The 13,320-nt window shown below is 52.0% G+C and overlaps 1 protein-coding gene across 4 annotated transcripts in view; it reads right to left on the bottom strand.

The window, feature by feature from the left end:
• Positions 1-13,320, bottom strand: part of PRPF39 (pre-mRNA processing factor 39) — a 50,122-nt gene that overhangs the window by 21,688 nt on the left and 15,114 nt on the right. For all 4 annotated transcript variants that reach the window (XM_040411637.1, XM_040411639.1, XM_040411640.1 and 1 more), the window contains one exon: positions 3,823-4,091. In XM_040411637.1, the coding sequence (XP_040267571.1) occupies positions 3,823-4,091 (269 nt within the window). The remainder of the gene's footprint in view (positions 1-3,822; positions 4,092-13,320) is intronic.

Consider the following 13,320-nt stretch of genomic DNA (forward strand, 5'->3'; position numbering starts at 1 on the left):
GGTGACTGGCTCATCCACCCAGCGAATTTCGGAGTTGGTGGTGCTTTTCTTGTACGTACATTTTCTCTCGTCATGCACCCACATAAAGGCAGGGCTCTGCCCAATACCTTCTTTTTTCCTAAAGGTTGTCGCCGTCTTCCACGTCCCAGACATGGCTTTCCTTACCCCCCGCATTCTAGAGAGTGAGCTCTCCATCAGCCATGGGATTCGGGCTCGGAGGTTTGCTTGTCCGTGACTAGCTCTTTCCGCCGTACGGACTCTTGCCTACTTATTCTTGGAGGTCCTTATACAGTGGATCTGTTTTACAGTTGCTGAGGCATTCCGCTCCCGGGCAAGGCACGGGGCCAGCGGAGTTACGGTACACCCGACCAGTGGTCGTCGCTTCTTGGGTTCATCTCAACCATGCGTCAGCTTCACAGTTGTACAAGGCAGCAACTTTGTCGTCCTTGCACATGTTCACCAAGTTTTACCAGGTGCACTCTATTGCACCAGCGGATGCTGCCTTGGCCGCAAGGTCTCGCAGGCGGCAGTGTCTTGAGCTTTCATGAGGGCGTTTTTCCAGAGGTGTGGGCTCTTCCCTCCCCGTGGACTGCTTTGGCACATCCCACGGTCCTGTGTCCCACAACGACAACGAGCGAGAAAACCAGATTTTTGTGAACTCACCTGTAAAATCCCTCTCCTGCGAAGTCTTCATTGGGGGACACAGCTCCCACCCAGTATGGATATTTCCTTTTGATGCTAATGTTTAGCGATGGGTTAGCCAGGTGAGTCCTCTGTTTGGTTCGGACCACTGGCGTTTGTTGTGTATTTTTATTCTTCTTGTTTCGGTTTGTTTCTCCTACTCCTTGGGCACAAACTGAGATGGCTCTCTCCTGGCTGGAGGAGGTATAGCCTGCAGGGGAGGAGTTAACAGTTCTAGCCTAGCGTCGTCTCCTAGTGGCAGCAGCAAGCTATACCCACGGTCCTGTGTCCCCCAATGAAAACTCAGCGAGAGATTTTACAGGCGAGTTCACAAATATTGTTTTTTCTTCTGTTCATTGGGAGACACAGGCATTGACCATGGGTATAGCTGTTGCTGCTAGGAGGCGGACACTAAGCACATAAAGTGTAAGCTCTTCCCTCTTCAGCTATATCCCTTCCTGCAAAGAACAAGCTAATCAGTTTAGTGCAAAAGCAGTAGGAGAAGCCAGACATAAGAAAATCACATTATGTGCAAACCCAGAACCACACAAGTCCGAAAACAAAAGAATGGGTGAGAGCTGTGTCCCCCAATGAACGGAAGAGAAACAGATTTTATGGTGAGTACAAAAATTTAGTTCTCATCTGTCTCTTTGGGGGACACAGGCCTTGACCATGGGACGTTCCAGAGCAGTCCCTGAGGGTGGGCTTAACTTCCACCCCCCTGCCAATCAGAGAACCGCTGTCTGCAAAACTCTACGCCCCAAAGAAGCGTCAGAAGATGCAAAGGTGTGCACTCTGTAAAACTTGAAAAAAGTATGCAAAGACGACCAGGTCGCCGCCTTGTACACCTCGTCTCGGCCCCTCTAGAATCACAAACAAGTAATCCGTCCGCCTGAAAGATGCCGTCTGGGACAGATACACACTGCACGCACCAGATCCAGAGTATGCAGCGACTGTTAGAGGATGAGACTGGTCCAGAACAAAATGAAGGAAGAATAATCTCATTTAGATGGAATGTCGACACCACCTTCGGCAAGAAGGACTGCACAGGGCGAAGGATGGAGGATCAGGAAGGGCGACTGACATGACAGAGCAGAGCGTCCCGACACTCTACGGATAGAAGTAATTGCAACCAAAAAAGCCACCTTATAAGACAGGAAGCGCAGCGACACCTGCTGCAAAGGCTCAAACGGAGAAGATTGAAGAGCATTGAACACTAGATTAAGATCCCAAGGATCCGACGGAGGACAAAAAGGGGGCGCAGCATGCCCCACCCTCTGCAGAAAAGTCAAAAGAATGGAGAGAGCAGACACTTTCCCTTTGAGGGAGCTGAGAGCCAGCCCCAAGTCCATGTCAGACTGCAGGAAAGCCAAAAGTCGTGGCAAAGAAAAGCTAACGGGAGACAGCTGTCGCCGCTCGCACCAACTAAAGGTACAGTGGTAGATTCAGGAAGACTATGGCTTCCTGGCCCAAATCATAGTCTGGACCACTGCATTCGAAAACCCACAAGCTTTCAGCACAGAGGCTTCAACAGCCATGCCATTAAATGTAGCGACCCCAAACTCAGGCGGCAGATCAGCTCCTACGACAACAGGTCCTCTAGGAACGGAAGACGCCAAGGTTAGTCGGCGAGAAGGGCGACTAGGGACGCGTGCCACACCCTGTGTGGCCACAAGAATGACAGGCAGTCCCTCTGACCTGACCTTCCGGTGAAGACGTGGAACGAGAGGAAGAGGCGGGAACACGTAAGGAAACTTGAACCGACTCCACGGGATAACCAATGCATCGCATGCCAGGGCCCTGGGGTCCCTGGACCACGCAACGAAGTCCTCGACCTTGTTGAAGCGTGAGGCCATGAGATACACATCTGGCTGATCTCACCTCTCACAGATGGCCCGAAAGACCTGCGGGTGAAGAGCCCACTCACTGGGATCGAGACGCTCCCGGCTGAGGAAGTCCGCGATCCAGTTGACGCCAGGTATGTGAACTGCCGACAGTGCCGGAACATGTTTCTCCACCCAGCTGAGAATCACCACCATGACTGCCGGGCTCCAGGTGCTGCACTGGTGATTGATGTACGCCACCGCCGTGGAGTTGTCGGACTGCACCCGCTCCGGACAACCCCCGAGATGGTCGGCCCAATGTCGCAGAGAGACAATCCACCATCTGAAGGCCTGGCGCACTGGGGCAAGGAGACACATTGGCCGATCCAAGGAGGGCCTGGGGAGCAATCCCAGCTGGACAGAATGGCTCGCTGAAGCGTTCTCCTGTCCGAAATCTTCTGCCGCCTTTCCTGACATTCATCAGCTCAGGGCACACTATGAACAGCACAGGCAGGCTGTTATAGCTAAATGATAAAGTACATGGAAGATGCACTATATTGGACTGTAGTATTCAGGTTAAATTGCCATGTTGGCACTTTGCGTTAAGTGGGTTTTGCGTTGCAGTTTGGGCACTATCTTTAAAAGATTCGCCATCACTGTGCTATAAGGTTCTGTTAAGGAGTCTCTCTCTCAAGAGTCTATGTATACCACTGAAATGGCCACGAAGAATGCCTTAGATATATTTGGTGCATCTGATGAAATCTTGTCCCGAAATATTAGTCGGAATGCACACGGCCATGGAACACAGACGTGAGCGGTCCGTGGTATCCCAGCCTGGCATCCTGCTGACCGCAGGAGCGCACAGCGTCATTGGTTGCTATGAGGCCATGCGCTTCATGCCGCCGCTGCACTACAGTAATGTATAGATCATATGTGTGTTACTGTAGTGCAGCGGCGGCAGGAAGCGCACGGCATCATAGCAACCAATGACGCCGTGCGCTCCTGCTGTCAGCAGGATGCCAGGCCGGGATACCACAGACCGCTCACGTCAGTGTTCCACGGCTGTGTGCATTCGCCTAGAGCTAAATGAGATGTTAACAGAGCCTAAAAGCTCCCCCTAGTTCTCATGTAACTGAAAATTACAATTCAATGCAAGGAACTTTTACACGGTTTAAAAGACAGCCCCATTGCAACAATATTAATTACTTGAATCATTTGGTTCAGCAAACCGCACCAAACGTCTGATAGTAACATCCATGCCACAGATTATGGTTCTTGAAATCACTCTAGCTTACATTGGGCTCGACAAGTCACTTACTTTGTCTTTCTGAAGGGCATCATTTAACACCTTCCTTGCCTTGACCCCATTTTTCTGAATTTTGAAATAAAAGCGGGCAAGCTTAATTGAATAAAACGATAACTCATGTGTGGCTTTAGAGTTTTTCATAGCTTCAGTCAAGAGCTCCTCAGCCTCTTTCATATTCCCGTGTCGCCGCTCTAAATTCACTCTTCTTAGTCGAACCGTTGCTAGACCTTCTATAGACTCTTCCAGTGTTTTTAATATGTGTCTTGCGTCATCAACGTTACCTGCAACACCAGAGACAATTAAGACAAAGGGGTACTCCAGCCAAATTAAAAATAAAAAAAAAGAAAGAAAGAAAAAGGCTGCAGTATACCTCACCAATGCAGTTTTGATGGTGCCTGGGTCTTTGCTGTGCTCTACTTGCTCATGTTCTGACACAGTAGGAAATGGCTGGGAATGCCGTTCGGACAACCTGTGACTGCGGCAGGGATTGCTGCAGCTGATGATTGGCAGGGCAGCATTCACAGCTATTTCCTGCCACAATAGAACAGTGGTCGGAAGAGCACAGTGGAGACCCTGGACACTGAACAGTAGTGGCGGCAGATTGTGAGTGTAAGGTCTGTTTTTTGTTTTTCTTTTCACTATTTAGATCTCATTGCATCACTTTTCTATTTGGCTAGAAGACCCGTTTAATGGCTATGTACACCTTCAGGAGCAAATTTTTATTTATTGCATTTTACTCATTTTGGGCTGTAAAGGAGGACCTGTCACCAAAAAAATGCAATGTGATCTGAAAGCACCATGTTATAGAGCAAGGGGAGCTGAGCAGATTGATATATATTTTTGTGGGGGAAAAAAATTCAGTATAACATGTTTATTTTACAGTTCTATCTGCAGCCCTGTGGACAGCTAACTGTACAGGAGGGAGGGGTTACCACCGACGGACAGCTCTGTATACACACAATGCCACCCCTGATAACCCCTACTGCCTGTACAGAATACCGTTCACAGGAGGTAGAAAAAGCAGAGATATAAATAACAGGTTTTACTGCATCTTTTCCAACAAAAATATACAATCTGCTTGGCATCTCCTGCTCTACAACATGGTGATGTCAGATTGCACTGCATTTTTTGATGAGAAGTCCTCTAAAAATGTAAAAATGTTCAGCAGCTTTGTCATAAAGGGTTAAATTCCACCTGTTAGAATCATACTTTCACTTTCCATATTGTGCTGGTCATCTACACTTATCGCTAAGTTACAAATAGCTCAAAAACAAAATCACTTAATGGGGTTTTCTCACCTCAGACAATGGGGACATATTGCTAGGATATGCCCCCATTGTCCTAGGCTACTTTCACACTTGCGGCAGAGTGATCCGGCAAAACGTATGCCAACTGATGGCATTTGTAAGACTGATCGGTCAGAAAAATGCATTCAAATGCCGGACCTGTCTTTCCGGTGTCATCCAGCAAAATGGATGCAGCCTTTATTTTTTTCACCTTTTTTTCGGTCTGCGTATGCGCAGATTGAAGGACAGATCAGTCATTCCGGTATTTTGAATGCCGGATCCGGCAGGAATACATTCCTATGGAAAAAAATGCCACTCAGGCAAGTCTTTTTGGCCGGAGATAAAACCGTAGCATGCTCCCGTGTTATCTTTTTTGCCTGATCAGTCAAAATGACTGAACTGAAGACATCCTGAACGGATTACTCTCCATTCAGAATGCATGGGGATTAGTGTTGAGCGAACTTCTGTTTTAAGTTTGGCTTCCGGTTAGCGGAGAATCCCGATATGGATTACGAATTCCGTTGTGGTCCGTGGTAGCGGAATCAATAATGGCCAATTATTGAATCCGCTACCACAGACCACAACGGAATTCGGAATCCATATCGGGATTCTCCGCTAACCGGAAGCCGAACTTTAGACGCCGAACTTAAAACAGAAGTTCGCTCAACACTAATGGGGATATACCGGATCAGTTCTTTTCCAGCATTGAGCCCTTTTGATGGAACTCCGTGCCGGAAAAAAAAAACGCTAGTGTGAAAGTACCCTTACAGGTGTGGGTCCCACCGCTGGGACCCGCACCTATATCGAGAACTGAGCCCTGAAAGTGAAGGAGAGCGCACTGCGCATGCGCTGCCGCCCTCCATTAATTTCTATGGGGCCACCGAAAATAGCCAAGCGCTGGCTCGGCTATTGCCGTCTGTCCCATAGAAATGATCGGGAGCATGAGCCGCGCATGCGCGGCACGCTCCCATTCACTTCTATGGGAGAGGCGGGGATTAGTGCTTGGTGGTGGATGGACCCCGGGAAATCCAGGGTCCTCCAGCCACAGCACTCCCCGCTCTGTTCTCAATATAGGTGCGGGTCATAGTGGTGGGACTTGCAACTATCAGACAGACAATGGGGGCATATCCTAGCGATATGCCCCCATTGTGTAAGATGGGAATACCACTTTAAAGAGGACCTTTCATGGGATTATGGGTTACAAAGTGTTATGTTTACCAGATGGGGCGGCCCATACAGATGCCAGCACTTTTTTTTTCTTTAAAATACTCCTCCGTTCCAGCTCTGTCCCCCCCCCCCCCCCCCCCCCCCCGCTGGTTTTGGCGCCTCATATGGTAATTTAGAGTATCAGTACAGGGAGAAGGTGAGCGGTTTATTTTTTTCTCCCTGGCTGTGACACTCTCCGCTGTGATTGGATCGCACTACAGACAGGGAGAAGGGGGACGCTCGTTGAGAAACCCGGCCGTCTCCTCCTCCCTGTACTGATACTCTAAATTAACATATGAAGCACCAAAAACAGCGGGGGACACAGCGCCAGAACGGAGGGGTATTTTAGGAAAAAAAATAAGTGCTGGCATCTGTAGGGGGTGCCCCATCTGGTAAGCATAACAGATTGTAACCCACATCATCATCAGTATGAATTGAGCTATGAGTGTTTAAAGCGAACCTTTCACCTGGATTTCACTTAATAAACTATTACCAGTACCTTATAGATTATCCTCATTCTGTTTCAATGCATTCTTGTGCCGCTTTCCTGGGATGTATATTCATGAAAAAAACGAGATTTTTGTATAACTTACCAGTAAAATCTCTTTCTCGCTCTTCCTTGGGGGACACAGGAAACCTTGGGTATAGCTCATCTCCATAGGAGGCGTGACACTAAGTGAAAGACTGTTAAGCCCCTCCTCCAGCAGCTATACCCTCAGCCTGGAGCGAGCGACTACCAGTTATGTGCCCAAGTAGTTAAAACAAAGGCAAGGATCAACCAAATTAACACCAACAAGACAAAACTCCCGTCAGGGCAACCAAAACAATGGGTGGGTGCTGTGTCCCCCAAGGAAGAGCGAGAAAGAGATTTTACTGGTAAGTTATACAAAAATCTCGTTTTCTCGCCCAATTCCTTGGGGGACACAGGAAACCTTGGGACGTTCAAAAGCAGTCCACAAATAGGGAGGGACCACAACCCACGATGAATTAAAGCACCATAGGCATTAAGGCACCGCCGCCTGCAAGACCAGGCGGCCCAAAGCAGCATCCGCCGATGCATAAGTGTTCACCTTGTAGAACTTGGTGAAAGTGTGCAAAGAAGACCAGGTGGCCGCCTTACACAATTGTTCAGCCGAAGCTCGATTCCGCTGAGCCCAGGAAGCCCCGACCGCTCCGGTAAAATGAGCGGTAACACCAAGGGGCGGTTCCCTGTCCTTAGCACGGTAAGCCTCAGCAATAGCCATCTTGATGAAGCGGGCAATAACCACTTTAGATGCCGCCAGCCCCCTGCGCGGACCCTCCGGAACCACAAATAGAGAATCCGAGCGCCGAAAGGGTCTAGTTACATCCAAGTAGATCCTCAGAGCCCTAACAACATCCAGACTGTGAAGATCCCGTTCCCGAGGATGAGACGGGGACGGGCACAGAGAAGGAAGGACAATATCTTCATTCAGGTGAAAAGCGGACACCACCTTCGGAAGGAAATCCGAAACCGGGCGGAGAACCACCTTGTCCTGGTGAAAAACCAAGAGGGGTTCTACGCAAGAAAGTGCCGCCAATTCAGACACACGCCGAAGAGACGTGATGGCAACGAGGAAAAAAACTTTGCAAGACAACAAGCGAAAGGAAACCCTGCGCAAAGGCTCGAAAGGAGAAGATTGGAGAGCCGTCAGCACAACATTAAGATCCCAAGATGGAACGGGAGCGCGATACGGGGGAGCATAGTGAGCAACCCCCTGAAGAAAAGTCTTAACTGGACCGAGCGGAGCCAGAGGTCGCTGAAAAAGGATCGAAAGCGCTGAGATCTGACCCTTTAGGGTACTGAGACCTAAACCAAAGTCCAGACCATACTGCAAGAAGGATAAAATTGTGGGGAGAGAAAACCGAAGGGGATGAACATCTAAGGTCTCGCAGAAATTCAAATAGGCCCGCCAGGTTCGGTAATAAATCCTGGACGATGCCGGTTTACGCGCACGAATCATGGTACGGACCACGTCAGCAGAAAACCCCCGCCGCGTTAGGACCGCGGTTTCAATAGCCACGCCGCTAAACGTAGCGACCCTAAATGCTGGTGGAAGATCGGCCCTTGAGAGAGGAGGTCTTCTCTTAGAGGCAGAGGCAAGGGGGCGTCTGCCAGGAGCAACATAAGGTCGGCGTACCAAGGACGACGAGGCCAATCCGGGGCTATTAGGATCGCAGGCGTGCCCTCCGCCGCGATCTTCCGAAGGACTCGTGGAAGAAGAGGCAGGGGCGGAAAAACGTAGAGGAGAGAGAACTCCGTCCAGGGAAGGACGAGCGCGTCCGCGCCGTAAGCGTCCGGATCCTTGGTTCTGGTCATGAAGGTGGGAAGCTTGTGGTTGAATCTGGAGGCCATGAGATCCACGTCCGGACGACCCCAACGAAGGCAAAGAGACTCGAAGACGTCGGAGTGCAGAGACCACTCGCCCGGGTCGATCGTCGTCCGGCTGAGGAAATCCGCCGCCCAATTGTCCACCCCCGGGATGTAAATGGCCGAAATGGCTGGAACATGAATTTCCGCCCAGCGAAGGATTAGAGACACCTCCCTCATCGCCGCCGCGCTGCGAGTGCCCCCCTGATGATTTATGTATGCCACAGCCGTGGCATTGTCCGATTGGACACGAACAGGGAGACCCTGAAGCAGCGAAGTCCAATGCCGGAGTGAAAGGAGAACCGCCCTCAGCTCCAGAACGTTGATCGGCAGTTTGGACTCCGATGGAGACCAAGTGCCTTGTACAGACCGAGGAGGAAACACCCCCCCCCAACCCCGCAGACTGGCATCGGTGGTAATCACCAACCAAGTTATCGGCAGGAAGGACTTCCCTTGGAGAGGGGTCCGTAACCACCAGAGGAGAGAGGAACGAACCTGGGGGGGAAGGGGAAAGTGCTGATCCAGACTTTCCTGGGACTTGTCCCATGCGGACAGAATGGCAGTCTGAAAGGTGCGGGAGTGATACTGCGCGTAGGGGATTGCTTCGAAACAGGACACCATCTGTCCCAAGACCCGCATGCTGAACCGGAAGGAAGGATGGCGGTGGGTCAGAAGGCTCCGAACCGACCGATGAAGGAGCTGGCGCTTCTCTGACGGAAGCCGAACCTCCGCTGCATCTGTATCCAGCAGCATCCCTAGAAAGATCAGTTGCCTGGATGGAACAAGAGCGGATTTGGGAAGATTGATAATCCAACCGAACCGGCGTAAGGTTTGTAGCGAGAGGTCCACACTGGCGGATGTCAGTGACAGAGAGGGTGCCTTGATAAGGAGATCGTCCAAATATGGAAGAAGAAAAACTCCCCTGGAACGAAGTAAAGCGAGGACAGGGGCAAGGACCTTTGTGAAAACGCGAGGGGCCGTCGCCAGCCCGAAGGGGAGAGCAACGAACTGGTAGTGGTCGGACCCCACTGCAAAGCGCAGAAAGCACTGATGACACCGAGCGATTGGAATATGAAGGTAGGCGTCCTGGATGTCGATAGAGGCCAGGAACTCTCCTTTTTCCAGAGAGGCCACCACCGACCTGAGAGACTCCATCCGGAATCGCTGAAGACGAAGGAAACGGTTTAACCGTTTTAGATCCAGAATGGGACGAACCGAGCCTTCTTTTTTGGGGACCACAAAAAGGTTCGAATAGAACCCCTTGAATCTTTCTTCCATGGGAACCGGAGCGATGACCCCTTTGTCCAGAAGGGTGCGAGTGGCAGTAAAGAAATCGGCCGCCCCTTGGGGATCCCGGGGAACCCGGGAGCGAAAGAACCGAACTGGGGGGAGGGACGTAAACTCGAGTTTGTACCCGGAAGACACAACTTCGAGAGCCCAGGCGTCGGAGACGTGCGCCTGCCAGAAGTCCCTGAACAGGAAGAGACGTCCCCCGGGCGGGTGGGGGCGCACCTTCAGGTAGTGTTCTGCTTGGTTGCGGGAGGGCGAGCAGGCTGTGACTTGCGCCAGGAGGGCTGGGTCCGAAAAAAAGGTTTCTTACGTCTGTCTTGGACAGAGCTAGGGGATGGACCTGAAGAGGTGCGAGGTGCGGGAGCCCTGCGGGAAGACCTGAAGCGAGAAAAAGTGGGGCGGCCTCGAGTGGTGGTCCTAGTCCTAGATTGAGGAAGATGTGTACTCTTCCCCCCCGTGGCTTCGGATAGGATTTCATCCAAGCGGGTCCCGAACAATCGAGAACCAGTAAAGGGAAGGCCAGTAAGAGACCGCTTTGACGTGGAGTCCGCCGTCCAAACCTTTAACCAAAGCTCCCTCCTGGCCGAAACGGCCAGGGCAGACGAACGGGCTATGAGAGCCCCCGCATCAAGGGATGCTTCACAGACGAATTTGCCGGCTTGAACGATAAGTTGGGCTAGAGCACGGAGGTCCTGAATAGGGACGTCGGATTCAAGCTCCTGATCCAGCTGAGAAGCCCACTCTGAAACCGCTTTTCCAGCCCAAGCGGAAGCAAAGACCGGCCGGAGGGCGGAACCGGAGGCTGCAAAGATACCTTTGGTAATGGCCTCTATACGGCGATCCTCAGTGGATTGTAAGGAAGAGCCATCAGCAACGGGAATAGCCGTGCTTTTTGCCAAACGGGCCACCGGGGGGTCGACTTTGGGTGGCGACGCCCAGTTTGTAATGCAATCCGCCGGGAATGGATAACAGATATCCAACTTCTTAGGCGGGGTAAAACGGGCATCAGGGCGGGCCCAGGCCTTGGAAACCACCGACGAGAAGTCAGTGTGGAGGGGAAAAACTGCAGACGTCTGTTTTTGGCGAAAAAAGGAAACTGTTTTTTTCAGAATTAGGAGGATCATCGTGAATCTTAAAGGTATCACGAATATTGTTAATAAGATGGCCCACAGCAGAAGCCAGTTTTGAAGGCAAGGCCGAGTCCATATCACAATCTGAATCAACTAGTTCCCCTTCAGAGGGCATATCCTGTATCGAGGAAGGGCCCGACTGAGAGCGCACCCTTGGGGGTGATACTGAAGCATCCGAGGATGATAGGCGCTCCGCCCTAGACCGCTTCTGGGGTTGACGGGCTCTGGAGGTGTCGCCTGGAGAGAGGGACTCAGACGGGTCAGCTAAGATAGCGGACCCGGAGGGCCCAGCAGGGGAAATATCCGGCTGCGATAAGGGCAATACCTCTGCAAGGCGGCCCACAACGTTAGAGAGGCTGACCACAGCCTGGGAAAGGGATCTAGCCCAGTCAGGGGGATCCAATAGGCCAGGGGGTGACACAACAGATGGCGGACCCTGTAATGGGGCTTTGCAAGCCGAGCAATGCGGGTCAGGCTGCCCTTGAGGGAGGGGCGCCTTACATGCGGTGCAGGTGTGATACCAAGGACCGGCCGGCACTGAGGGGTCAGACATGTTGGCTGAAGTAATATAAAAGCGTCCAGGCCAGAGGGCTGCAGAACTAGAAGGGGTCAACAGTCCTACCAGGTCACAGTGGGAGCGGACGGCAACAGCAGCGACAACAGCAGCGGCAACACCTGAGGTAAATCCTGAGGTAAAAACGATCCGTCCTGAGAGCAGGCACGAAGAGGAGGCGGGGCCAGCGAGGAGCGGGAAGAAAGACGTCCGCCCCCCCGACTGAATGTCTAACATGTACAGGAGAAGCGGAACGAAGCTCCGCCCCCCCGCCGGAACTTTCGCGCGCGATTCAAACAAATATGCCGCCGAGAAAATATTGCCCCCCGACCACCTCCTTATACACCGGCGGCGAATGACACACCGGTAGCCGGCAAGAGAAGTCAGCTGTCAGCTGGCAGCTGAACACAGCGGCAGCACTGGCCGAGATAACAAAAGGCGGCCCCACAAGGCCGCAGCACCTGAGGTAAACTTGTGCAGTAAACCCTCCCCCACGAGCACCGCTCCGTCCTGCTCCACACACAAAGGGGGAAGCCGACAGTAAGCCTTGTAATGTGACAAGGCTAGGCAGAGGGAACACAGAAGTTAGAACCCTAACAGGGGGGGGGGGGGGGTTGGTTGGAACGGCCGCATAGCCACCTCACCAGTCGACGTTTTCACCCTCAGTCCATCCAGCAGGGACGCCCTTTCAGCCACTGGCACCGAAGTGGCAGGAAGCTGGAGAGGGGCTTGCAGGCGGGCGACCCTTATGCTGGCGGGATGCAGGGGAGCTGGGCTGCCCTGGTCCTCCTTTTCTTCTGTGGGGGAGGCAGCAGTGCGGATAGCCGGCACTGGCGCAGCTCAACCCCGGGAAAACAGAGAGGTCTTTGCGACTCTGTTGTCCCTGTTGAAAAAAGGAAAAAAGTTGAAAATAATAAAAAGAGAAAAAATAAAATCTTTAGCAAAGACAGCTCTGCAGTGCAGAGAGTGTCTTGCCTCCTTGACACTAAGCAAAAAACTGGTAGTCGCTCGCTCCAGGCTGAGGGTATAGCTGCTGGAGGAGGGGCTTAACAGTCTTTCACTTAGTGTCACGCCTCCTATGGAGATGAGCTATACCCAAGGTTTCCTGTGTCCCCCAAGGAATTGGGCGAGAAAACTACTTATAAAGTCATCGTCTCCAGCTCCTGAAGTCACGCTAGAAGTCAAGGGGGTAGCCCTTCCCTCAATCCGGGCTGTAACTCCCCTGCCCTAATCCCTCCTTTAAGCAGTGTAACTGACACCCGTCTCAGTCGCCGGGACCACGCTTGTACAGGCGGCGCATGTGCCGGACTCAAGCGCGATCCTGTAACTGAATTGCGCATGCGCCGTCCCAGATGCCTGTCTTCTCTTCCTCACGCGCGATTCAGTTACAGGATCGCGCTCGAGTCAGACGGCGCATGCGCCGCCTGTACAAGCGCGGTCCCGGCGACTGAGCCGGGTGTCAGTTACACTGCTTAGGGGAGGGGTTAGGGCAGGGGAGTTACAGCCTGGAGTAAGGGAAGGGCTACCCCCTTGACTTCTAACGTGACTTCAGGAGCTGGAGACGAGGACTTTATAAATCTTTTTTTCATGAAGATACATCCCAGGAAAGCGGCACAAGAATGCATTGAAACAGAATGAGGATAATCTATAAGGTAC

This window comes from Bufo bufo, chromosome 11 (assembly GCF_905171765.1).
Source record: "Bufo bufo chromosome 11, aBufBuf1.1, whole genome shotgun sequence".
In the NCBI taxonomy this organism is placed as follows: domain Eukaryota; kingdom Metazoa; phylum Chordata; class Amphibia; order Anura; family Bufonidae; genus Bufo; species Bufo bufo.